Genomic DNA, 27,512 nt, shown 5'->3' on the forward strand with positions numbered 1-27,512 from the left:
AGTATACTGTATTTTCAATGTTGTTTGTTTTTATTTCCTTTTTCACGTATGTCTGTATGGCGTTTCTGTGAGTACAGGTGTGTGTGTGCCTGTGTAAAGGTCAGAGACAAACTGAGCACAGGTCCTCACCTACCTCTCATCCATGGCTGTGATTGCTAGGCTAGCCCTTCCCCCTAATCCTAGAGACTGTCCACTTTAGGTTCATATTTCCCAGTAGGAAGGGCAGGATGACAGACACTACTGCATCCAGGTTTACGTGGCTTCTAGGGACCTAAACTGTTGTTGGGCTTGTTCAGCATGAAAATAAATCCCATTTCACAGCCCTGGCTGGGCCAGGCAGCGCACAGGTCTTTGCTGCTCTTGCAGAAGACTTGGGTTCAGTCTCCAGCACCCGGGTCAGGTGGCTCACAACCACCTGAGACTCCAGGTCCAGGGACTTCCAAGCTCTTTCTGGATAAACCTACATGGCAAAAGCAGGGCTGGGAGCTGGAGGTTTCTGGTGTTGGCTTCTCCCTGCTGCAGGGGGCAAATCATGGGCATGTGAAACATATAACCCTGTAATTCTACAAAGTGCAGAAGCTCCTGAGGTCCCTCATGGTGCCCTAGAGCCTGTCCACCACTCACGGAGGCTTCGGGAACATGGCTTTTTCCTGACCTGTGTGCACTGTGCATCCTCACTCTCTACCCCCTGCTTTTCGGGGTTGGAAATCTCAGGTGTAGGAGGCGCCTACCATAGGCCTCTTCTCTCAGCATTTCAGCATTTTACCCACTTGACCTTCACCAAGCATCCTTTGCTCTACACAGTTACCTCAGCCTGTGACCCTCATCCTCCAGACTCTTGTGAAGCAAACACCCATGGGTGTGCAGCTCTCATAGTTAGCCAGGCTAAAGGGGAAGGCAGCAAATCCTTCATGAACTCTACAGCTCCTAAGGCCTAGGAAAATGTCTATACCGGGGCTAAACTCATGCTGACCTGTAAGACTACATTTTTCCTTTAAACAGAAGGATGTGTGGTGGTGTGGCACAGGCCTTTGATCCTAACACTTGGGAGGCAGAGGCAGACAGATTTCTGAATTCCAGGCCATCTTCCTCTACAGAGCTAATTCCAGGTCAGCTACACAAAAAACAACACTGTCTCCAAGAGTAAATCAAAAAGAGAAAGAAAGAAAGAAAGAAAGAAAGAAAGAAAGAAAGAAAGAAAGATAGAAAGAAAGGAAGGAAGGAAGGATTCATATTTTGTATACAATGAGATGCCTGCCTGTCTATACCTGAACCACCATGTTAACTATAACTCTTGTCACATCTGTATTAATTCAAATACTGAAGGCCAAATGGTTAAATCTTAATGACTATACAATTGGGGGGTGGTGCTGAAGAGATGGTTGGTTTAGTGGCTAAGAGCAGAAGACCAAGGTTCAGTTCCCAGTGGCCACATGGTGGCTCCTATTAACCTGTAATTGCAATTCTAGGGAATCAGTCTGGACTTCACGGGCACCACACATACCACATGGTGCACAAGCATTTATTAGGTGAAGCACTCAGGCCCATAAAAATAAGTAAATAAAATATATGGTTAACAGACACTGTGATTCAGGAAGTTCTTAGTGACTTTGGTTATCATTTCTCTCTCCCAGAGACCTGTCTTCCTCATGCTCAGCCTCCCTGGCTTCTAGGACATTTCCTAGCTCTGTGGAGCATGAAGTACTCAACACCATAAGCCAAGCATTGCAAAGCCATCTGCACCTTCACTGCTACACCTTCTCCATGGCTGTGTCTAAAAGGAGAGACTTGGAATCCCACAGATGCAAGGACAAACCTGTTGGGCTATATGAGCCCAGCCACCCAATAGTCAGATCTACTCCTGTCCTTGGCTATGGCATGAGGCTCTTAAGACAAATTAATCTGAAGGACCTCAACAGCTATGCTGTTAGACCTCTCATTGCTCTGCCCAACCTACAAGCTCCTTTACTGGCTCAAATTCACACCCGAACTCCTCTCCTGCCTCAGCCACCATCAGCTCTTCTACTCCTCTCCACCTGTGCTCTGAAGAATCCACACTAAGGTGGATGTTAACCTCTCCATGGACCTCCAGACGTATGCTTGTGATTACTCTTCATTGGCTGTTTTGTATAGGTAGGCGGGTTCTTCTACTCTCATGCAGAACACTGCTCACACATTTTGGAACTTACAACACCCTCTTGATTGAGAATCCTGACTAATGACTGACTGAACCTTCCATGCCTGAAGTCACCCTCTGTCTCCCAGTCCAAGATGAGAATCCCCTCCCTAACCCCATAGTGTCCAGTTTCATCTCAGAAGCTAGACTCTGCACTGCCCATTACCTTTTGGTTCTCTCCCTCTAATTCTGTTAAATAGTTCCTCTCTTCTTTAAAACAAATTCATTTTGTTGTTTATTTTTTGAGACAGGGTTTCTCTGTTTGGCCCTGGCTATTCTGACAGGCTCTCTGTAGATCAGACTTGTCAGGAAGCCAGATATCTGCCTGCCTCGGCCTCTTAAGCACTGGGATTACTGGATTGTGCCAGCATGTTTAATTAAAAATTAATTAGTGGCAGTGCATGTTGGCACATGCCTTTAATTCCATCCGTTGGGAGGTAGAGGCATTGTGAGTTCCAGGACAGCCAGGGCTATAAATTAACAGCTTGTCTCAAAGAAAACAAGCCAAAAATGAAACAAAAATGTTGCAATATGGTCTTAGGAATGTAACTGAGTCTGTTCTTGAACTCTGAATCCTCCCACTTTCACTCAGGTGCTAATCAGCAGTCTTCTGTCTTGACTTTCACTGCGCACTCAGGGCTGCCAGGACTGTTACCTCTCCCAGTGTAACTCCTGACTCTCTCATCAGCATCATCACAAAACTCCTGCTAAGAATTAAGGAAACCTGAATTCTAAGGAACAGTCGGAGCTCCAGTATTTCCAAAGCTCACTCTAATACAGATGGATCCTATGCTGCAGTAAAATGGTCATAGCTGGAGGTCTTAATTCCAGGACTTGGGACAGAGGGGTCCGAGGATCTTGAATTCAAGGTTATTTTTATGTTACATTGTTGCTCAAAGCGAGTTGGGCTGCTACAAGATACCCTGTCTCAAAACTATACCAAACACACCTAAAATGAAACAGAGGAGTTTGAGTGGGCACAGATGGGAAAGCTCGGCACTTTATGGCTAAGCCACCTGCTGCCAGCACCAAAGTCCATGCACAGCCCCAATTCTGAGCTGTGTCTGGGACCCCACTTAGGAGCACGCACCAAAGTAGCTCAGATCCAGGGCTCTTGGTCTAAGAGGAATTTAGGCAGTCACACTTTGGATGCCAGTTCTCCAGCTCAACTGCCTGTCAGCCCAGGATCTGGTCTTAGTCATGGCTTGGCATCCCTAAATTCCTCCCAGCTGTGCTCTGAACTCACCCTGTGCCCCGTTCTGATGAATCTGCCATTCTCCATGGGAGTAGCCTCAAGAAGTCCCTCACATCTGAAGCACCACTCTGAGTGCACTAAATAATGCAGGGAGGGGCGTGGCCAGCAGAGCACCCACCCCTTTCAGCTGTAGAACATTTAGCTCTAGAGTGAGCACTGCTGTGCATTGTGGACCTTAAGGAGTATTCCAGCCTTGGCCTTGGAAGAGCCGTTGACACCCACACTTTCTGGGGTGACATTGTCTCCTGAGGATAGAGTCAGGTCAGGAGCGGCAACTGATGTTCACGAGAGACAAACTTTCTTCACCTCCTGCCCATGCTGGCCCTAGGATCTGGGCTTTTTGGGTGACATGAGTGTTGAGCCCCCCAGGTAGATGGGTTTTCAGGGGTCAGGTGTTTATTGTCACCAAAGGTATCCACAAGGATAAGTCATACTGTACTAATTCCCATATTAGATCCCTTCTCATGGGTCACAGAGGTCGTGCTGGGTCCTAAATGTGGACCCAGGTTCCTGGCACTTTTGAAGAGACTGGTCAGGGCGCAGGCTTCAGGACATTTTGTTTGAATTATTTTGGGGGATTTTATTTTTACTGTTGGGGGCAAACCTAGGGCTGCCATGTGCTGGGAAAAGGCTTTGCCACAGCTGTAGATCATCCCTAATTATAAACTCCTAAATTCTCCCAATCTTGGAACTTTCTAGGTCCCTCACATGATGCAACCTTTGGGGGATTCCTCACATAGAATCATGGGGTGGATTGCATCCCAAAGAGAGACAGTGGGAAATGTTCCCCAGTGTCTGCCTGTGGCTGTGGTGATGAGAGTGGATGTAGTGACCAGTGGATGGCAGGGCCCATGTGAAACCCTTTTGGTTTCCACTTGAGTGGAATCTTCCCCATGCCTTTTTTTTTTTTTCTTGAAACACAGGTTGGCCTGGAACTTAGTCTTCCATCACCCTTACTCAGTTTCCCATGACTGGGATCACAGGCTTAAATTACTATGCCCATCTTTCTTTTTTTGTATTTATAAATCTTCTAAAACGCAGAAGGATCTAGAATTTAAAATTTTGCGGTCCAAGGCATTTCCAACAGGGGATTCTTGACCTAGGAGTGTTCAGACCAGTGTTTATTGTGTGGCTACTTCATTCCCATAACAGCTTATGTTTGACAAAGAGTTCCAAGGTGTGATGTCACTGGGCATCAGGCAGTGTCCCAAATAGCAGCACTGACTCAGGTTGTAATTTAGGCTGGAGAAACTTACTAGGACCCTGGTAATCCTAGCACCCTGGGGCCTCACATGTCCTTAGTCTGATCTAGTGATGAATCAACCGCTCTGAGGGTGGATTGGAATTCTAGTCACTGTGAGGCAGAAGCATTAGTATCCTACAGCCACTCTGGGCTCCATAGGAAGACCCTGTTTCAATATAAAAGGGGTCACCTGCGAGTTCTTACTGTCTTCCCTGAGGCCTTCCTGCTGGAGTTAGAATAGCTGTCTCACCAAGTTGAAGTAGAGGGCAGAATGTTGGTGCCTTCTATAATGAGGACTAGTAACAGATAGTCTATGGAAATTCTAGAAAGTTCTACAGGTATTTATGTCCTGTGCATGGGAATTGCTGGCTTCCCTGTGTCCTTTGCCTTTAATTTGCAGTCCATGGGGCACCTGGGAATGTCCCAAAACCAGGCTGCACACAGGGCTTGTCCCATGATTCTCACTTGCACCCAGTGCCTGCCTGATTGTCATAAGTCTGACAGAGCCACTGTATGCTCTCCTGACACCTGCAGAGAGCAGTATATGGGACCCTACCATCCCCACACTGCCCATCAGTGTCTACAATGTCCCTATATGGCACTGAGATGATCTAAGCTGCTTCCGGCCTATGTGCTGCCTCAGAATCTGACCATTCCTAATTTCCTCCTCTCACACCCACACTAGAAGCCCTGTACCCACACTAGCCCCAGCTGGCCTGTTGCCTACTGACATCTCATGGACTCTGCCCCAATCCCCTGCCCTTCCCTGCCTTGCCCTGCTGTGCCCTGCCCCAAACCCCTGCCCTGCCCCAATGACCTGCCCTGCCCTGCCCCAATGCCCTGCCCTGCCCTGCCACAATCCCCTGCCCTACCCTGCCCTGCCCTGCCCCAATCCCCTGCCCTGCCCTGCCCTGCCTTCACTCAGCTGACAATGTGGACATCTCAAGACAGTCACTGGACAATGGCTGACACACTTGTCTGAAGACTGGAAATGTTTCTCTATCTTGGAGAGGAAAGAAGGACCCTCCAACTACACTGAACTCTAAGGAAGTTTATTCAGGTGAGGGATGACAGGGACTGTTTTGTCTCATGTCACACATGACAGTAGAAAATATCCTAGGTATTGGATGGCGCTGTTAGCATTAACAGAACAAAGCACATAGTGTTGGGAAGGATAATAAATTATGAGTAGGATTAGAAAACCCCAAGCCTCTTCCAGGTCCTAAGAGAGCAAAAAATACCACCAAACATAGCATTAATGTGATAGGTTGGTTAAATCTAGTTACTAGATTCTAGTGTGATACCTATGACTTTTTGTGTCATGCTCAGCTTATAATGACAAGAGGACCTAAGCTTGAGAGTCACCAATGCCTCTCCCTTGCTTCTCTAGCTGCTGAGCATTGAAAAGCACTAATGAGACAGCATCTGTTTGCAGACATACTGGATAAGTCTTCTGCACTTTATCTCTCTGAGTCACCTCCACTCTCAGTAAGTCAGTTTAATTCCATAAATTGTAAATGAGTCACGTGGAAAATATACTTTCTCAATATGATCACAGATTTCCATGTAAAAGGTGAAACATGAACTATCCCACCTAAGTTCTGGGCTTGCACAGACCTGCTCTGCAAAAGAAACATGTGGTCACAGCTGCAGTCTGCATTCACTATGGATGCTCTTGAGGACCTCCCTAAACTGCATAGATTAAGATAATTATCTTGCTTTCTATCAAAAGAATTCATTATGCCAAGTTGGCCTGTAGAAGGAGGCTAGTCTCTTCTGTATTTTATCAGATGTGCATAATCTATATGATCATCGATAGTAAGTGAAAGATCTGTTTGGAATTGAAACTGAGTGATGCTGGAGGATGATGCTGAATGCACAATGAGCAGTGGAGGCACCAGAGCCCGGTGTGGATGCCTAGCAGGCTACCACATTGAGCAGGCACCCCTCAACCACCTGTACATACAAATCTCCTGAGATCTCTCTCCTTAATGGGAGAAGATGGCGTCCATCTAGTATAGCACATTCCCTGGAAGGACAAAAGCTACCTACAGGAGCTGTGGTGATGGCTCACAGGTTAGAGCATCTGCTGCTCTCTCAGAAGAACCACATGGTCCCTAACAATCATCTACAATGGGGAATGCTATTCCCTCTTTTGGATCATGAGGGAAATGCACTCAGGAGTGGCCCAGACATACATTTGAAAAAAAAAATATCCATTGAGTTACATGATAAAAATAAATATAATCAGCAACAATAAAAAACACAGCATATGAATGATCAAATGAAACAGCACCTATAAAAACCTATTTCCCAAAATGACGTTGATGGTTATTATCTTTGTGGTTTAATACTAATGCTGTATTGTAAGAAAAACCGAGGCACATGGTTCTCGATTAGGATTATTCTATATTCCTCTGTGAAAGTTGTCATTTTTTCTGCAGCTCTACAGGCATGAGTGTGTGTTACTCAATATCTGGGCAAACAGTCAATAAGGAATGGGTGTTGTAGACTGATATAGATTAGGATGAGCAGAACACATGACAGCATGGATACAGTATGTCAGTGATTACATCATAAAGTGTGTGTCCATAAAAAAAGTCACATTATCCACACAAAAGACACTATCACCCCGTGTACAGCTTGGTGGCTTTAAATTCCCTATTTACTCATGCTGCCTGGACCATGCAAAGATCCATATCCAGCTGTCAGTTCTAAGTCTACAGGAGGGGAAAGGACCCTTGAATAAGATGGTCTTAAGAGTCAAGAGTTACAAATCAATTTTTATTCATAAGGAATACAATTTACAAAAAACAGGCATAAAATGAACAACTAAAATGGTATAAAAAATGAAAAACAGTAACAAGAATATATAACTATGATATAACAAAAAGAAAACTTCAATGAAAATCATAACCAAAAATATTTCTTAACAGCATTTTCTTAATGAACATTTAGAAACACAGTTGTAGTCCTGTTTCTCCTCTAGGACACGAGATGTCAAGGCAGTCCCCTCATTTGTCTCTCAAATGGTGTTGTCGGTATGAGAGAGGAGAAAGACCTCAATGAGACAGGCTGGCATACGGATACATAAATTTAGGGTCTCTATACAATGAGGAAATTAACTGAGAAGAAGAATATTCTCCCCAAAAAAGTCTTTGACTGTTGAGGATTGTCGTCAGCAGGGAACTCCTGACAGAGAAACTCACTCTTCAGGGGGCTGTCTTCTTGGGATCTGTCCTATTCCATGTCTCCTGCAGTTCCTGAGACCTGGGAGGAGAAGGCAGCTATTAAGACACTGATTTGGTGGGGACACGCATACCAGGTGTCAAGTCGCTGCCTTTTGTCCCTTAAGCTGCATTGGACAGACAGCACTGATCTTTTCACTGAAATCATTGCTGATATCTCTGCAGCCTGGGGAAAGTCACCAACAACCCTCACAGTACTGTGGGAGAACAAGCTGCTCCTCAAACATCTACCAGTGATAACCAAGAACGGGGAAAGGAGAAGAGACCTAACTGGGTTGCAGGAAGAAAGTAGAAGGCCACATGATACTGAGATCAAAGCCAATGACCAGGACTCATTTGCCATTTGCACTTGGTTCTTATCCCTACAAGGTGCTTCCAACCATCACATGACCCCTGTATGACCTTTGTCACACGACCAAGAACTCGTTCAAAACTCTTCATAGCATCCAATCTGTAATAGGGAGATGCAGTCATGTGACATGTTATTCCTCTGTCACCATTTCTGGACTGCAGTTACAAAAAGGCAGAGAAGTGTACTTGCCCATAATTCAGTTTCTGAAAAGTGGTTAACATCCCAGAATACTTGTGCATAGACAGAGCAATGAATAACTCTATCACATGAGGTGGGTGACTGATTGGGTGTGGGGATATTAGAAAGATGATAGGGGAAGCAAAGATGTATCCAATAGGCAAATGGTATCAGACATTGTTAATCTGACTCAGCTGCTTGTTCCTACCACATTTTGCTGGGTCTGGAGGTTGCTGGTCTTCTCCTGTTCGTCTTCAGCATTCGGGTTCAACTCAAACAAATATCGCTGTAACTCCTTGCTCTCCTGCTTCAATGTGACCAACTTCTTCTTCATACATGCCTGGTCCATCAGGAGCCGGCTGTGCAGGTTGCTGGAAACACACTCTGCATAGTAAGATCCGAAACCTCTTCCTCCCATTCCAACTGCCAAATCCCACAAAGTCCACCAGGACCCAGATACCCATAAAGACTTCATAGAGTACATCTCCATACATGTAAGGCTGCTGCACAAACAGCAAATGGCCAATCCAGGGAAGAATAAATTGTTTCTGTGACCCAAGCACCAATAAGAGTCCATGTCTCTCCAAAAGAACAAGGGATCTACAACTACCCATGAGAGCCCAATGCATCGGGGCAACATCAATTAGTAGGCGGCAAATAACCACAAGAGGACAGTAGAACCAAGGGAGGTCATGCAAACCATGTGGTCCACACATTGAGCTTTGTTAAACCTGGTATGACCCCAGAGCCGCACGTTGGCCTAATAACACTCTGATGCCTGAATCAGTGTAGTTCTATCCAGAGCCTTCTAAAGATGCATAGACACTGTGGTGATAACTGACAGTCTCTTATGGAACTGAATCTGAGTCCAAAAGACCCACGGCACAGTGATATTTAAACAGCAGAAGAGATGGACCCAGAGCTACAGGCTCTCCAGTCCAGAACAAAGAGAGGCGGGAATGGATATTCCACAAGTGATGGGCCCTTCTGACAAGTACTTACCAATAGAAGTTAATCTCCTTCTTGAGCTCCTGAAATTTCTCACGATGTTCAATGTTCTTTGTGTCTAAGTTGTGCAGTAATGACATGACCTCTTTCTCCTTTATCTTCAAGTTTTCATAAAATGGATTTGGCCTGAAGTAGGGGCTGGCCCCAGGAAGATAGAACCCAATGAACATCGAGGTTTAGGATTATATGAACTCAGGCTGTGTCCTGTACTACCCCAACCCTGGAAGGACACTTTCTGAATTCTACATATTTGGATCTTCTTCAGCTTCAGAAACTTGGAATTGTGTGCCCAGGACAACAAAAACTAAGCACCCAGATAAAGGGTTCCCTGGCTCACATTTTTCAATCAGGAGGGCTGGATCTGCATTCAAACCTGTTATGCTGTCAAGAGCCTAGGCCACAGAGCTTACCCAACCACACACACACACACACACAAACACACACAGACACACACACACACACACACACACACACATCCAGAAACCTCTGATTTCATTTTTCCTGTTTTGACAAATGGAATGCTACAAGCCGAATAACTAATATTCTAGAGGCAGACAGTACACATAATTCTGGAGATGAGACCAGATATTGCCACAAAGTTATAATCTGCCCAAGGCATACAAATGTATAGACAAATGTGACTACACAGGCAAAGAACTGTGCTGTTCTGCACACACAGACACACAAACTGGGGCACCCCCACAAGAAAAGAAAAGTAAGGTCTCCAGCTCCGAAAAAAAGAACCAAAAAAAAAAAAAGAAGAAAAGAAAAGTAAACAGACTCAGAGAATGAGAAAGAGAGACAAATATGGAAAGAGCACAATGAGAATCAGTAGAAATGCATGCACCATTACTGTCTCAGAGTATAAGGCACAGAGACAAGAAGGAGCAGGCCAGAGCCTCAGCCCTTCTATTTAAGCATTGATATGAACACTGTGGGACCTGTCACCTAAGGCTGCTGCCAGGAGATGATAGTGTTCAGTCACCTTCCTAGCAAGTACAAACACTCTCCACAAACTCACAGCACCTAGAACCTTGCAAAACTACCACCTGTCAAGGGCTTTCCAATTGTACACTGGGAACTCATGCTCCAGTGACTTTATCCCTGAGTTCTTCACTCAGATTGCAAGTTCAGATTTTCAACAGGCAGAATCAGAGAGTCCATTTTCAATCTCACTCCTCAGTAAGGGTCAGGTTCTGAATCTCCTATCTATGGGAGATGAGGTTTAGAACAAGGTCGTTTGTTTGGAGCAATGCATACCTCTTGCTCATGGATCCACCTGTCACATAAAGGAGGCGATCTGTCAGCTCATTTCTCTCCTTGGTAGTTAGCTCCAGTTCTCTATTCAGCCTCTCCTCTTCCTCGTTGGCCTGCACCTTGTTTAGGACATTTTCAGGGGATGACGTCTGTCTGCAGGCCGCTGTAGGTAGAAGAACACAAGTGAACCTGCATGGGGCGAATGCATAGAGCATACACAGACCACAGTGAGGTCCAAACAGGAGAACATGCTTGGAAGCCAGTGTCACTGCAAGGAGTTTGGTCTATGTGTAAGAGGCATCCTAAGTGGATCACAGTTCCCCCACTACTATATAGAGACCAAGAGATGTAAGCAGCCAGGTGTTCCCTATGCCCGCCCACACAGGCTTACAAGTACCAGAGAGATGCCTTCTCCACGATTATTATCAGGTACGCAGGCTACAACCTGGTTTCAGGACCCTCACCCCTCTGGTTTCAGAAGTCAGATCATCAATTCAGCATCCACAATGAATTGATTGATCAGGGATACTCAGACATCCTACACTGTTACTCTAGTCCAATAACTTTGCATTAAAAAGTCATGTAGGGGGAGGACATGGTCAACAGATTTATTAATTCCCCCTACTGAAATGACAAATGCCCCAGAAGTGCCAATAGGTTACAGGCTCTTTCTCTACCTGCTCCATATAGTTTGGCTACTGTAGAAAAATATCTGCCACACAGAACCTCTAATATATGAAGGTAAGATTGGCCCCGTCAGCCAGAGGTAGTCAAAGGAGTTCTAAGAATATAAGGTCATGCCAGGAGCACAGTTCTCTCCCTCTTACTACTGTCAGATAGTCACTGAATTTAAAGAAGCAATGAAAGTGAAGTACATTGATGCCCTGTTTAATTCAGAAAAGTTATACCCTCCATGACTACTTATGGTGTTATTATATCAATTTAACATACCGAAGGCACTGTAAAAGTAAAGACTAGAAGTTCACCCAATAATAGCATAGGCATTGCCATATCCTCCATGTGGTTATGGAGAAACTAATAATGTGAAAACCTTGACTTTCAGGAATTGTGATAATCATGGAATTCAATATCTGTGGAGATGTTCCAGTGGTTGTGGCCCATTGCTATAAAGGCCAGCTGAAGGCCCCCACACTCACCCCTGAGAGGAAGCTCAACATACACTGCCCAGAACTTACTCCACATTCCCCATGTCCTGTGTCCATCATTACCTTTAGGTTTCGTTTGCTTCACTCTAGACTCTTCTCTATCAACATCAACTCTCCCAAAGCGCCTACAAAGACGGGCAAACATGTCTGTGGATATATCCTTTGGACACTAAGAGAAAAAGTAGGGAATTGGTTGTCACAACGATACTGGTGACATCACAGGGATTCCAAGGTCTCTCTAGGAGACAATAGAATGTCCACGAAGGGACTGCTGATGTCATGGATAACAGACTTTGCCTCCCTGCTAATGTTCTCCCTGTACTGAGCAAAAGCTGATGTGCCCTTTTCAGGGGACTTCCCTGTGGCATAGCCACTGAGCACCACATGCTTCCAAAGCCAAATTTGGCTCTAGGCTTGATTGGAAAAACCTAAGTCATTGCTATGTATCTAAATGAGTGCTTCCTCCCCAATCCCTGCACAGAAATGTTTCATCCTACCTCAAATTCTCCTCATTCAGCAATATTACCCATTAAAGATTACTGAGAAATCACACCAGTTCCTATAAGTAGCCAAAGAGTTCTCCTGTCTCATCATGTGCAGGTGCATGAAATCACACGCAGAAATAGCCTGTAGGGTAGGTTGCGATGTGGGTGTGTGTTATAGGTACAACCTGAAGCTTTGTGCTTAACATTTGACAGTTGCCACCAGATTCCTTAGGAGAAAGAATTGCATTCATTATGGTCCTGGCAACAATGTGGTGATCTGTTAGCAGAGGAAACTGAAATATTGGATTCACCAGTGAATGCACCCTCAGGCTGAGTGTGGGGCTCTCCTCTTTGCACTTAAGTTACCAAAGCAGGATTGCTTACAGGCTTCTCTAAGCTATAATGTGTGATTTCATCTGAAAAATAAAATAGTCAGCAGATGTGTGTGTGTGGGGGGGGGGGTGCAGCCAAAGGAGTAGGACAAGCTTAGAGACATAACTCAGTGGACAGAATAAGAAACAAGCATCTTCACTTCTGTTTCATGGATCACCCCACAAAACACAAAAGCATCTATCGTACTAAAAAAAAAAACCAAATTATTTTATTGAATGCATACACTAAAGTATTAGTAGCAAAGCTCAAATTTTGGGGGCAGATCCATGACTTGAACTATCTTCCGGACAACATATAAAGCAATAAATAAATAAATAAAGAAATAAGAAAAATACAGAAAAAATACAAAAACACAAAAAGCACGAGCCTCTCATGTGAAGTTACAGAAGAGTGATCCAGTGGTCACTTCTGACCAGGCCATTTTAGCTGTGACGGTGCATAGTGACCCTTAATTTGATGGGTCCTACATAAAGCTTTGTGCAATATTGTCATTTTAACAAACCTCATCCAGAATATACATAACGACACAGGATATGATCACAATGTCCTTGCTGTGTATCAAGTTATTTTTCTGTGTCCTTGATTGTCAGGCATATTACAGCAAAATCTGAGATGGCTGGTAGACTTGGAAGAAAGTGGATATGAAAGATCCCCATTTATATATCAGTACAGCCATTTCTTAAGAATGAGAATCTTTTAAGCTGGCCCTCGCTTAGACCCTTGACATTAGACAATAGAGCAGAAAGTACAGAAAGCACATTCCCACCCACTCTCTAGGAAGCTGCCTGACCATAAGAACAGAGGGTATAGAACATATTTACTGCAGGGCAATTACAAGACAGGAAACATCTCTGGGAAGCTGACTGACCACTATAGAAGTGAGATATCCTTGGTACTGAATGCAGCTGTGCTATAGGCTGACATCGCTATAGCCTTGTCCTGGGAACTCCAGAACAGAAACACCTGCCAAGACAGATATCCTTGGTCCTTGTCCTGGGAACCCCAGGATAAGAAAACATATATCAAGTCAGAAGTCCTTCGTACTGAAATAGCTGCATTGATGTGGTTACGGCCTTATCCCAGGAATTCCAGGATGAGAAACATCTGCCTAGTTATCCTTGGCACCGAAATAGCTGAGCTAATGAAACTGTGTAATCTTAACTGACATTTTAAGCTGTATATTTCTGTTGTTTGAGGCTCCTCACATCCCTCCTGCGTGAGGACCGTGTCGAGCCCCAGTGCATTGGTATCCCAAAGTAAACCTCTTGTTTTTACATCAAGACTGAGTCCTGTGTGTTCATGGGGTGGTGATTGTCCTCAGGACTGGAGCGAGAGTCTCCTCTGTCTGAAGGTCTTTCAGATAAAGCTATAGTTGTGGGTTACACACCTCAATTCTCATTGGCTAATGCTGTCCTCACAGTCCTTGGAGGCCCCTTTGTAAGACTACCTGTTGGAAAGTGGAAGCAGCTTTATTTGAGCTCAAAGTGAACCTGACGAGCAACGTAGAGAACAAGATGGGGTAATTGAGAACCTGTCTAAAACCAGCACTGAAACCCACCCTCCATTCAAAGCATCATCTACCAATTCTTGAATTTTTACCATTCTCTGCCAACCAGTCTTTCATTCAGGAAAGGTAGAAAAGAACTGGAAATGATCTTTGTATTCTAAGGACCTTGATCTGTCTTTCCTTAGGTCAACGTTAAGAACAAATGAAATGGGTATCACCATCTGAACAACTTAGTATCACCTACTCAGCATTTCTAGCCTAATACTGTGCCTATGGAAATCTCAAGCTTCCCTGAGTGTTGCTGCCCCAGCAAGAAGAATGAAGTTCTATGGTCAATCCCCAGTGAACCTTTCAAGGGGTTAGAAGAAAGCCATCAGAGATACTGCACTTCTTTGTCCTTAGATTAAATCAAGATGATACAACGTGAATCTATTGGGCTATTCAACCATACATCTTCCTCACAACCCCATCTATCTGAGATCATTGCTTGGCAGAATTCATGCCCCACCATCCTAGATATTTCTTGATTCATTGCTGCCAAGGGCCAGGTTTCCTGAGTTTTGTTTTTTGTAGAATTGGGAGTAGTCAATCATTGTTGCCCTCTGTAAGATATGACAAATATCTATAATAACTGACCACACTGTACTTGTGTATACAAGTACAGTAGTGGAAAATTCAGCATAACTGAGGAGTGGGAAATCACCACTGTGTCCTGGCCTTTCTCTGCCCACATCACAGCTCACAGGCGGCTGGGGCAAACCTTGAGTTCCTCTGTAGAAACAGAGTGAGGTTGAATGGACACTGAGCAGGCAGAGCAACACAGCTGAGGCAACTCAATTCCAGCAACAAATGCATTATGTGTTTCCCATCTTAACAGCTCCTTTTGAGGACTTGTCCCCACACCTAGCTTAAACACAGCAATTTTCATACATGCCCGCCTGCTATTTCATATTGTTGCTGTAATACGCCTCCACATCATAGATTTCAAAAAAGAAAGAAAATAAACCTGACACTGAGAAGGGTGATGCTTGTCAACATCTAGTGTGTTGGGGGCCCAGGTACAGGCACAAATAACCAGGACACAGGGGATGCAGAGCAAAGGCAGATGCAACTGCATCCAGCTGCAAGCTTATTAACCCTTATATAGGCATGAATATGCATTACCTCACTTTCCCTTTTGGCAAGATATAATAAGATCGTTATTCCCATGATACCAGGAACAACCGAGGCAAGACTAGGCAAAGAAGTGAGACTAAGCCAAGGCTTCTTCTTAAAATATCTATATAGCAAATCACCCCTCTTCCTAGTATCACAATATACTTGTCATAACCCAGAGAGCATGAGAGCCGCTTCCACAACATAGGACATAGTGCAACAGAGTGTGAGGTAAAGTGAGAAAAACATTTCCTTCTCAAGGGCAGCGTTCCAGCCCCTGCTTGCATCTCTCAGCAGGCTTTCCTTGATCCTGTCTGGGAAGTATATCTCAGTGACTCCACAGTTTCTTTCTTCGTGCTTTTGTTTTAAAAGTAACACTTTCTATAACACAGCTAAATGTCCTCGAAGGGGTTTAATCGTGCAAAAATAAAGCAGTATAATATATAATGTATGCAACCTTTAATGACAGTATCTATTTTCTTAGGGATATTTTTCAGATACCTTCCCAGATCTGGATTTAACTTTGGTAATTGTTATCTGTCTACAAAATCAACAATATCGAATAAATATTCCAGTTTCTGGCGTAAAGTCCTCGGGAGTAAGAACTAATGATTTTGGAATTTGCTCGGTGTCTATTGTTATGTCCCTCATTTCATTTCTGATTTTTAATTTATGTATTGCCTCTCTTCTGCATTGTTAGTTTGAGGAAGGGTTGTCTCTCTTGTGGATCTTCTCAAAAAAAAAAAAAAAGCGGAAGAAAAGACAGCTCTTGCTTTCCTTGACTTTGTATTTTTCTCTTTGTTTCTAAAGGCTTGATTTCAGCCCTGAGTTTATTGCCCTTCATCAGATCCTACCAGACTCTCTATGGGATGAGGCTTTGCCTCACTTGGTAACAGCAGCATGGAATAAATGAAGCTTCTGCTGATCTCTGTTGTGGTGTTGCACATCACAATCTCACCGAAAACCATGCATAGCCTGGTTTTAGGCTCTATTAAAGCAGCCCACTATTTCAGTGTTCCCTGCAAGGTGCCATGGAACAGTAGTAACGTAATTGTGCATGCACATCGACAGGTTTCTCCACGGTCTTCTGGGTCATCTGATAATAATTTATAGTGAGTTCATGGATGAACACACACACACACACACACACACACACACACACACGCACACACACTTTACTGACATGGTGCATATACTTTGCACACCAAAAATAAAGTGAGCGTTACTGAAAATGCACCAATAATGGAATCGAAGGAGGGAGCTGTGGGGAAGCTGGGGCTTAGAGTTACTTAAAAGACCGGATGCAGATTCTCCTTCTATTGGAGGAGAAACTTGATAGACAATGTGGTTCATTATTTTCTTTCTCTAGTGTACACAGGACGAGGGTGGCAGCTAGGGCTTTGAGCATGTTTGGCAAGTATTGTAGCACTGAATTAAATCCTAGGGCTGGAACCCTATTAATCATCTACAACAATTACAGCGCAGGCTGGATGACGACACTCAGATGACAATGTGGACACCTCAGGACAGTCACTGGACAATGGCTGACACACTTGTCTGAAGACTGGAAATGTTTCTCGATCTTGGAGAGGAAAGAAGGACCCTCCAACTACACTGTCCTCTAAGGACGTTTATTCAGGTGAGGGATGACAGGGACTGTTTTGTCTCATGTCACACATGTCAGTAGAAAATATCCTAGGTATTGGATGGCGCTGTTAGCATTAACAGAACAAAGTCCATAGTGTTGGGAAGGATAATAAATTATGAGTAGGATTAGAAAACCCCAAGCCTCTTCCAGGTTCTAGGAGAGCAAAAAGAAAAAAACACGAAATACAGCATTAATGTGATAGTTGGTTAAACCTAGTTACTAGTTTCTATTGTGATACCTATTGTCAGTGCCTGCGCCGACAGTGTGTGAATATCGGGTGTAGGTTTGTGGGGTTGAAAGAAAACACGTACACGGGTCACCCCTTTTTAGCGAGTGCCACCAAGGCTTTACTGAGATCTCCTTATATACCAGAGGCAAAAGCCGTGGAAAAACAACAAGGCAGGTGAAAATCTCCAACCAGGAAAATAGGACAAGTCTGTGTGGTGAAAGTTCCAGCCCAATCAGGGACATAAACAGCTTCTTAAAAACAAGAAGCAGGAAAACTCAGTGGGGAGGAAGGGTGCCATGGAAAATCCCAGCCCCAAATCAGGGGCTAAGAGCAGCTGTCAAAGTTGTAAACAATTTCTTGCTATAGCAGGCTGAAAGGCTCAGGGAGGGGGGAGGGAAACACCAAGGTAGGGCCCAACAGGAGCCTTCACTGGTGGCTCTAATGTTTCACTTTCCTCTGCCAACTGGCCTCCACACTGTTTCTAGCACCATAATGATTTCAAGTCTTCCTCCTAAGGAATTTTGTGGCAACCGTTGAATGCTAAGCACAAGGCTTCATGAGTGTTCCCCTAACACACACCCATGTTGCAACCTTCCATGCAGGCTATTTCTTGATGTGATTTCAAGCACCTGTACATAATAAGACAGGAGAACATTTTGACTGCATATTCAAACTGGTATTATTTCTCAGGAATTTTTAATGGCTAATATTGGTGAAGGAGGATAATTTGAGTTAGGATGAGACATTTTTGGGCAGGATTTGGAAGGAAACATTCATTTAGATGCATAGGAATTACTAAGGTTTTTATAATCAAGCCTTGAGGAAAATTTGGCTTTGGAGAAGGAGATGCTCAGTGGCTCTGCCTCAGGAAAGTCTCCTGGAAAGGACACCTCAGCTTATGCTCAGTACAGGGAGAACATTAGCAGGGATGTAAAGTCTGTTCCCCATGACATCAGCTGTCCCTTCTTGGGACATTGTATTGTCTCCTAGAGAGTTCTTGGCGTCCTCTACTATGTCACCAATGTTGTAGTGACAACCAGTGCCCTAGTTTCTCTCAGTCTGAGTCTGGCAGATACATCCTAAGACATGTTTTCCAGTCTTAGAAGTGTTTTGGGAGGGGGGATGTCGGTTGTGGAGAGACTAGGGTGAAGGAGTCTGACCTTTTGTCTCAAAGACATGATTGACCAAGAAAGTGGTTCTGGGGAATGTGGAGTCAGTTCTGGGCAGTGTCTTTTGAGCTTTCTGTGGAGGCGGGGTGGGGGGAGGGATGGTGGGGGTCCTGCAAGCTTAAGCTGACCTTTCTGGACAACTGACAACTGACAACTTGAGCATCTACAAAGGAATCGAATTTCCATGAATATCACAATTCCTGAAGGTCATGGATTTCAGAACATTAATTTTCCCATCCCCAAAGAAAGGATATGGTAAGGCCAATGCTACTATTCTGTGAACTTCTGGCCTTTACTTTTAAATTTGATTTGTGGCTTGTTTTTTGTTTGTTTATTTATTTATTTAGTTGGTAATATTATTTATTGCCAAAGTCAAACATCTGGGTTACATCCTGGGACCCACATGACAGAAGGAGAGAAATGGCTCCTGAAAGTTGTTTGGTCATGTGCTGCACACACACACACACACACACACACACACACACACACACACACAGACACTCATACTCATACTCTCACTCATACACACACAAACTTTAAATCAATAGTAATTTTTCTTAATCGCTTCTCGGCCTTTTGGCTAAGATCAAGTGTAGTAATTTTTCTTAGAGTCTGATATAATTGGTTCTAATACAAAGACAGCCTGAGTGTAGTTACTATATAATTAAATAGTACTCATGCTCTCAGGCAAACAGTTTAAAGTTTATAGGTACCTAATAAACTAGCATTGGGACATATGAAGAACATTTAAATGTTCAGCAGAAATACAAAGAACAACTAATTTAATTTGTTAAAAGTGAAAGCTTATACAATTCTGAAGGTTTTTATACTGGTTTTATTATACATGTAACTATGAAAAGAAAACATACATACTTGATCAATGAAATGAGGAAGAGTGATTTAATGAACAGAAAAATGGATGGTACTTCAAAATTTCCATGATTACATATTATCTATTTAATTCCCTCCACAATAGCAAGAAACGGACATTATTATTTATGCGACATTACAGATACATAAACCGAGAAAATATTGTTTGGCCTGATTTTCTGAGCTTTTTAAAGGTTTAGTTAATTGACAGAGCTGTGGTTTAAAATTAGGGTCCATATTCTTCTGTTTTAAATGTGTGCCTTTTCTTTCTATTTTTTTCTCCATCTTTATTAAATTGGGTATTTCTTATTTACATTTCAATTGTTATTACCTTTCTGGGTTTCCAGGCAAACATCCCCCTAACCCCTGTCCCTCCCCTTCTCTATTGGTGTCCCCTCCCCATCCTCCCCCCATTACCACCCTCCCCCCAACAAGCCCCTTCACTGGGGGTTCAGTCTTGGCAGGACCAAGGGCTTCCCTTTTATTTCTAGTGGGTGCTGCTCTCCCTGCTCCATGGGAAGTGGATGGGGGGAAGGCCCGGGCCTGAGGTGAGTTGGAACTGGGGTAGAAAGGCATAGGGTCTCCTAGGTGAGAATGTCAAACTGCCACTGCTGCTGCAGCCACCATGGAGAAGCCCTTGTTCCTGCTGCAGGGAGGAGAGTCTGGTGCCCACAAGATGGCTGAAGGGGAGCTGAGAGTGGACAGCTTCATCACCCGCCTGCTGGAGGTATGAGGATATCGTCCGGGAAAAATTGTGCAGATGACTGAAGCAGAAGTCCGAGGGCTGTGTATCACGTCTCGTGAAATCTTTCTTAGCCAGCCAACAGCTGTGAACACAGGTTTCTTTTGGAGAGCAGGCCTGTGCAGGCCCAGAACCTAGGTGGGACAGTTCAAGCTACCCTTTTTCCATGGCCAATCTCAGATCATATTCAGAAAGTATTTCTTGGGCTAAAGAGATGGCTTAGTGGTTAAGAGCACTGACAGCTCTTCCAGAGGTCCTGAGTTCAAATCCCAGCCACCACATGGTGGCTCACAACCATCTGTAATGAGATATGATGCCCTCTTCTGGTGTGTCTGAAGACAGTCACGGTGTACTTGTATATAATAAATAAATAAATAAATCTTTAAAAAAAAAAGAGTATTTCTTCCAGGTGAGGAATTTCCAATTTATGGAATTGAACTAACTTACTGATGGTGGAAGTGACACAGAGAGTTAAAGTACAGAAGGAATAATCCAGAGTGTCCACCAACAGTTGCTGTCACACCAGGGCTTTTAAAAGCTCAGCTGTTAGAGAAGCAATGTAGTCTTTGGTTATTCTCAAGCTTAGGTCTTCTAGTCATTATAAGCTGACCATGACACAAAAAGAGTCATCTATATCAAAATAGAGAATAGTAACTAGATTCACACCACACTATCACATTACTACTGTATTTGAGGTTCTCAGTTACTATCTAAGAACCTGGAAGAGGCCTGGGTCTTGCTACACATACTCATAATTTATGTCCCCATTGTCAGCTGAGATTCTTCATGCAGCCTGGGGTCAAGGAGGTCATCCCACAAAGCACAAAACACCCATCTCAGATAAACATGTATGGTTTATTGAATCCAAAACATCCATGAATTTCAGGACACAATTAAATGTTGAAACCTAAGGATAATAGATATAGAAGAGAATTAAGATTTCTAGTTCATAGATCCAGTAAACACCTTCAACAAATCATAGCAGCAAACTTCCATAAGGTAAAGAAAGAAAAGACCATAAAGGTACAACAAGCCTACAGAACATCAAACTAATTGTACCAGAAAAATTCCTCCATTCACATAATAATTAAAACGCTAAATGCACAGATCAAGAAAGAACATTAAAAGGGGTAAGGTATAAATATCTAGTAACAAATAAATTCAGACATATCTGAATTACACCAGACTTCTCAACAGAGATTCTAAAAGTCAGAAAATCTTGGGCAGATGTAATGCAGACACAGGCTCCTATATCCAGCATAATCCTCAATCACCATAAAAGGAGGAACCAGGATATTTCATGACAAAACCAAATTTAAACAATTCTTTTCTCTAAGAAAGCACAACAGAGGCTAATAGGAGGAAAACTCCAAGACAGTGAACTAAACTATACCCAAGAAAGACCAAGAAATTAATCTTCTCTCAATAATTTAAAAAAAGATAAGCACACAAACAAAATTTCACCTATAACCAGAAAAAGAAGAGAAAGCAGCAATCATTGGCTTTAATATCTGACCAGATCCTCTTTCCCTAATCCCCAAGCTCCCAGGGGCTAAACTGCCAGCCAAAGTGTATGCAAGGATGCTCTATGGTTCAAGGTGAGGCCTGTAGCCCCACCAAAGGCAGATCCTAGAGGTGTGAGGTGGGGATATGTGTGGATATGTGTGGGTGCAGGAGCACTGTCACATAGGCAAAGCTGAGCAGAAATGGGATGTAAGGTTTGATGAGGGGCGTGTGGAAAGCAGGACAACAGTTGAAATGTAAAGAAATAAAATAACCGATTAATAAAAAATTGCCAAAAATAAAATAACAAGTAAAAAGGTAAATGAAAATTAAACCAAACCAACCAACCAAACAAACAAAAGCCCCTGTAGTGGATTGGCCTAATGCTGCTTGTATTTTAATGCTAATTTGTTGAACTCAAGACTGGTTAACCCCAAATAACTGACCCTGCTCCCAGTTAACTGTGATTATAAAGAAGCCAACACCAACAGCCAACAGCAGAGAGATGGGGGAGGGGAGCTTTGAGGGCTTTGCTAGAGAGGATCATGAGGAGGGAAGAAGGAAGAAGAAATTGCCAAAGAATAAAGGAAGAACATGTGTGATGGAGAGGAGAGAGGAAGAGGACAGCAGCCATGGTTAAGGGAGAGGAGAGCCTGGTCCTGAGGGCTGTCCAAGTGAAACAAAAACAGTCAAGATGCTACACAGTCAGTAAGAGCAGCTCTCAGGCGAGCAGAGATCAGCAGAGACCCCAGACCAACAAGATACGAAAGCATAACTCCATCCAAACTCCCCCTCAATATCCCGTGTCCTCCATGGGTCTGGCCTCAGTGTGTGTCCTGCGTCAGCACATGTGTCTGTCTCAGCTGACATCACTCTGCCCATCAGCCCGAGCCCCAGGAAACAGTGAGAAACTACAGCAGCCCACCAGAAGGGTTTTTGCTGTGGTTCTATGAAGTCCCAACAAATGCAGCTCAACTACAGAATGCAAGGCAGACCAATGCATGTGTGTCCTTAGTGCAGAACCCTTCATCACGTGTCCTTTCACATGCGTGCTTTAGCAGAACATCCTTTTACCTGCCTCTGCTTCAGTGAAACGTTCCTTCACACATCTGCCTTAGCCTTTCACCTGTGTCCAATTCAGGGAACCACTCCTTCAGGTGTAGAATTTCTCTAGATTAGCAAACCGCATACAGAACATTCAGAACAAAACAAGGTGTGTGGTCAGCATGTCCTTGAGCCAAGTCCCTTCTCCTCGTCAGTGACAGCAGGTGTGTTACAGCAACAATATGAAATGGCTGGCAGGCATGGAACAAAATGGCAAAGGTCTTCTGGGGGATGTCAGACCGTACCAGCCAGCAGCTCAACTGAATTTTTAAGTTTTGATGTTACAAGTGAATATACTTGACCTTCAAACGCTGAGAGAGCCCATTATAATATGAACTATATAAACTAGGCCAAGACCACCTCTAGGGCAAAGGCCCTCAGCCTGTGGGTAGTGACCCACACAGGGTCTCCTATCAGACAGTTTACACTACAATAAAGATTCATTACAGTAGCAAATTTACAGTTGTGAAGTAGCGACAAAATAATTTGTAGTTGGGGTCACCACAGCATGAGGAACTGTTCTAAAGGGTTGAGGCCATATGAAGGTTGAGAAACACTGCTCTAGGAAATTATGTTTTCTTTCTCTTTCATATTTTTCAGACAGAATCTCAAACTGTAGCTGAGATTGGCTTGGCTTGGAACATGTGTGTAGTTCATGCTGGCATCAGACTTACGGCAATTCTCCTGCTTCAGCCTCCTACTCAGGAGCCTACCAGGGTGAGATCACAACCACGGGTAATGGGATTGCTGTTCTTGGTTGTCAACTTGAGTGTACCTGGAATTAACTAATGCCAAATGGCTTGATGCCCTGTGAGGGGGATTTATCTCTCTCTCTCTCTCTCTCTCTCTCTCTCTCTCTCTCTGTCTCCTTCCTTCTTTCTGTTTTCCTCTCTTCAACCCCCTCCTCTTAGTCCTCCTCCTCTTCTTTGTTTTTTTTTGAGACAGGGTTTCTCTGTGTAGCTCTGGCTGTCCTGGAATTCATTTTGTAGTCCAGGCTGGCCTTGAACTCAGAGATCCACCTGCCTCTGCCTCCTGGATGCTGAGGCTAAAGGCATGAGCACCATTGGATTTTTTTTCTTAATTAAATTATTTGAAGCAAGAAGACCTACTTCTGATCCAAATCTTTGAGATGAGGAGATAAATCTTTAATTCAGATCTTTTGAGATGGAAAGGCCCACTTCTAATCTGGACCACACCATCTTTATTTTTTTTTTATCTTTATTAACTTGAGTATTTCTTATTTACATTTCGATTGTTATTCCCCTTCCCGATTTCCGGGCCAACATACCCCAACACCTCCCCCTCTCCTTCTGTATGGGTGTTCCCCTCCCCAACCTCCCCCCATTACCGCCCTCCCCTCAACAATCACGTTCACTAGGGGTTCAGTCTTGGCAGGACCAAGGGCTTCCCCTTTCACTGGTGCTCTTACTAGGCTATTCATTGCTACATATGCAGTTGGAGCCCAGGGTCAGCCTTTGGGTAGTGGCTTAGTCCCTGGAAGCTCTGGTTGGTTGGAATTGTTGTTCATATGCGGTCTTAACCCCCTTGAGCTCTTTCAGTCCTTTCTAAGATTCCTTCAACGTGGGTACCTTCTCAGTTCAGTGGTTTAATGATGGCACTCGCCTTTGTATTTGCTGTATTCTGGCTGTGTCTCTCAGGAGAGATCTACATCTGGTTCCTGTCAGCCTGCACTTCTTTGCTTCATCCATCTTATCTAATTGGGTGGCTGTATATGTATGGGCCACATGTGGGGCAGGCTCTGAATGGGTGTTCCTTCTTCCTCTGTTCTAAACTTTGCCTCCCTATTCCCTGCCAAGGGTATTCTTGTTCCCCTTTTAAAGAAGGAGTGAAGCATGAGTGTTTTGGTCTTCCTTCTTGAGTTTCATGTGTTCTGTGCATCTAGGGTAATTCGAGCATTTGGGCTAATATCCACTTATCAGTGAGTGCATACCATGTGTGTGTTTCTGTGATTGGGTTACCTCACTCAGGATGATATTTTCCAGTTCCATCCATTTGCCTATGAATTTCATAAAGTCATTGTTTTTGATAACTGAGTAATATTCCATTGTGTAGATGTACCACATTTTCTCTGTCCATTCCTCTTTTGAAGGGCATCTGGGTTCTTTCCACCTTCTGGCTATTATAAATAAGGCTGCTATGAACATAGTGGAGCACGTGTCTTTGTTATATGTTGGGGCATCTTTTGGGTATATGCCCAAAAGAGGTATAGCTGGGTCCTCAGGTAGTTCAATGTCCAATTTTCTGAGGAATCTCTAGACTGATTTCCAGAATGGTTGTACCAGTCTGCAATCCCACCAACAATGGAGGAGTGTTCCTCTTTCTCTACATCCTCGCCAGCATTTGCTGTCACCTGAGTTTTTGATCTTAGCCATTCTGACTGGTGTGAGGTGAAATCTAAGGGTTGCTTTGATTTGCATTTCCCTTATGACTAAAGATTTTGAACATTTCTTTAGGTGTTTCTCAGCCATTTGGCATTCCTCAGCTGTGAATTCTTTCTTTAGCTCTGAACCCCATTTTTTAATAGGGTTATTTGTCTCCCTGTGGTCTAACTTCTTGAGTTCTGTGTATATTTTGGATATAAGCCCTCTGTCTGTTGTAGGATTGGTAATGATCTTTACCCAATCTGTAGGTTGTTGTTTGGACCACACCTTCTGCTGGCAGCTCATATCAAGGACATGGAAGAAGGAAGTTTGCTTTATTAATTTGCCTACTTCTTCAGGATTCCTGCATGTACTGAAGACCAGCTGAAATATCCAGGCTTATGGACAAAACTGTTGGGGTTCAGGAGTTGCCCCATAAACCACACAAACTCTGACCTCACTTAGAGAGGGATGGTTTTTTGAATGCCCACCCTAAGACTGATCATCAGAGACCTAGCTGAGAATTTGTCAGGCTAGGACCCTGGACATTTTTCTATGTCAATTTATAAAGTCTAAAACTGTGAGGTCATAGGCAGGTGCTGGAAGGGCTGTCTGGTTGTCAGCCCTGACTCAAGCCATTTTAGACAACAAAGGTTCATACTGACTTTTTATCTGTTTAAAGATTTATTTATTTACATATAAGTATACTGTAGCTGTCTTCAGACACACCAGAAGAGGGCATAAGGTCTCATTACAGATGGTTGTGAGCCACCATGTGGTTGCTGGGATTTGAACTCAGGACCTCTGGAAGAGCAGTCAGTGCTCTTAACCATGGAGCCATCACTGCAGCCCTCATATTGACCTTTAATTTTATTGGTCCTACATGAAGCTTATACTATGGAATTTAAGATTAAGAAACCTCACAACATAAACAACTTCCTCCCAGTGGTTTGGGAACGGGTGGGTGGGGGAGCACCCTCGAGGAGGCTGGGGAAGGGGGTGGAATGCAGGGTTATTGTAGGGGAAACTGGAAAGGGGGTTAACATTTGAAATGCAAATAAACAAAATAACCAATAAAAAAAAACATACACAAGTTATGTGATCATGCCTGACCCTGCTCTGAGTTAAATTATTTTCAGACAAAAATGATAGGCGACATATTACAGCAAGAATATGAACTATCTGGCAGGCATGGAACAAAATGGCTACAGCTATGCTGGGGGATTGGCTTCAACAGGGGCAACTACTGCGTTTTAGACCTTCCATTCCTTGTTGAATTAGCTGTACCACAGCCTATAAGCCATTCTAATAAATTTTCTTTATATACAGAGTCATTCTAGGAGGGATGATTGGTTATGTATTATTAAATGCAATGCTGATCATGAAGCCCCACCACTTCCAAAGCATATGCAAGTGTAAGTAAGTTACTGAACAATTGAACAGAAATTAAAATTTACTGCATTTATTGCGTGTGTTGGCAGGCATAGGGAACACCTGGCTGCTTACATCTCTTGGTCTCTATAGAGTAGTGGGAGAACTGAGATCCACTGAGGAGGTCTCTCTCTCTCTCTCTCTCTCTCTCTCTCTCTCTCTCTCTCTTTGGTTCTTTTTTTTTCTGGAGCTGGGGACTGAACCCAGGGCCTTGCCCAGGGCCTAGCACTTCCTAGGCAAGTGCTAAATCCCCAACCCCCTGAGGAGGTCTCTTAAGCAAAGACCAAATTCCTTGCAGTGACACTGGTTTCCAGGCTTGTTCTCCTGTTTAGGCCTCACTGTGGTCTATGTACACTCAATGCATTCTCCCCATGCAGGTTCCCATGGACTGAACTCAGAAAGTTGGGGTTAGGAGAAAGATGTCTGGTTAAATAGTCCACCAGGTTCACATTGTGTCAATGTGATTTAATCTAAGGACAAAGAAGTGGAGTTTCTCTGATGGCTTTCTTCTAAACCCTTGAAAGGATCACTGGGGTGTGACCTCAGTACTTCATACTTCTTGCTGGGTCAGCAACACTCAGGGAAGCTTGAGATTGCCATAGGCACAGTATTAGGCTAGATATACTGAGTAGATGATACTAAGTTGTTCAGATGGTCATACCCATTTGCATGGGTTCTTAATGTGCACCTAAGGAAAGAGAGATTAATGTCCTGAGAATAGGAAGATCATTTCCAGTTCTTTTCTATCATTCCAGACTGAAAGACTGGTAGGGAGAGAATGGTAAATAATCAAGAATTCACAGATGATGCTTTGAATGAAGGGTGGGTTTCTGTGCTGGTTTTAGACAGGGTCTCAAGTATCCCATGTTGCCCTCTACATGGCTGGCCAGGTTCACTTTGAGCTCAGATGAACCTCCTTCCACTTTCCAATGAATAGGCTTACAAGAGTGGCCTCCAAGGACTGTGAAGACAGCATTAGCCTTTGACAGTTGAGGTGTGCAACCCACAACTAT

At 43.7% G+C, this 27,512-nt stretch overlaps 2 protein-coding genes and 1 non-coding gene across 3 annotated transcripts in view; 2 read left to right on the forward strand and 1 right to left on the reverse strand.

Moving 5' to 3' along the window:
• The window catches only part of LOC147999238 (uncharacterized), a 143,793-nt gene that overhangs the window by 54,380 nt on the left and 61,901 nt on the right, over window positions 1–27,512 (forward strand). The window lies entirely within an intron of this gene.
• Window positions 7,445–12,047, reverse strand: LOC147999240 (disks large homolog 5-like). The gene is made up of 5 exons (XM_087596716.1): window positions 11,946–12,047; window positions 10,720–10,879; window positions 9,454–9,597; window positions 8,660–8,822; window positions 7,445–7,944 (listed from the first exon to the last, which is right to left on the reverse strand). The coding sequence occupies exons 1-5, from the start codon at window positions 12,025–12,027 to the stop codon at window positions 7,915–7,917; spliced, it is 579 nt and encodes a 192-aa protein (XP_087452842.1). The 5' UTR covers window positions 12,028–12,047; the 3' UTR covers window positions 7,445–7,914.
• On the forward strand, window positions 19,029–19,217 carry LOC147999241 (U2 spliceosomal RNA). Its single transcript, XR_015644458.1, has one exon. It is a non-coding gene; the product is annotated as a U2 spliceosomal RNA (small nuclear RNA).

Source organism: Rattus norvegicus, chromosome 19, assembly GCF_021556685.1.
Source record: "Rattus norvegicus strain SHRSP/BbbUtx chromosome 19, alternate assembly SHRSP_T2T, whole genome shotgun sequence".
In the NCBI taxonomy this organism is placed as follows: Eukaryota; Metazoa; Chordata; class Mammalia; order Rodentia; family Muridae; genus Rattus; species Rattus norvegicus.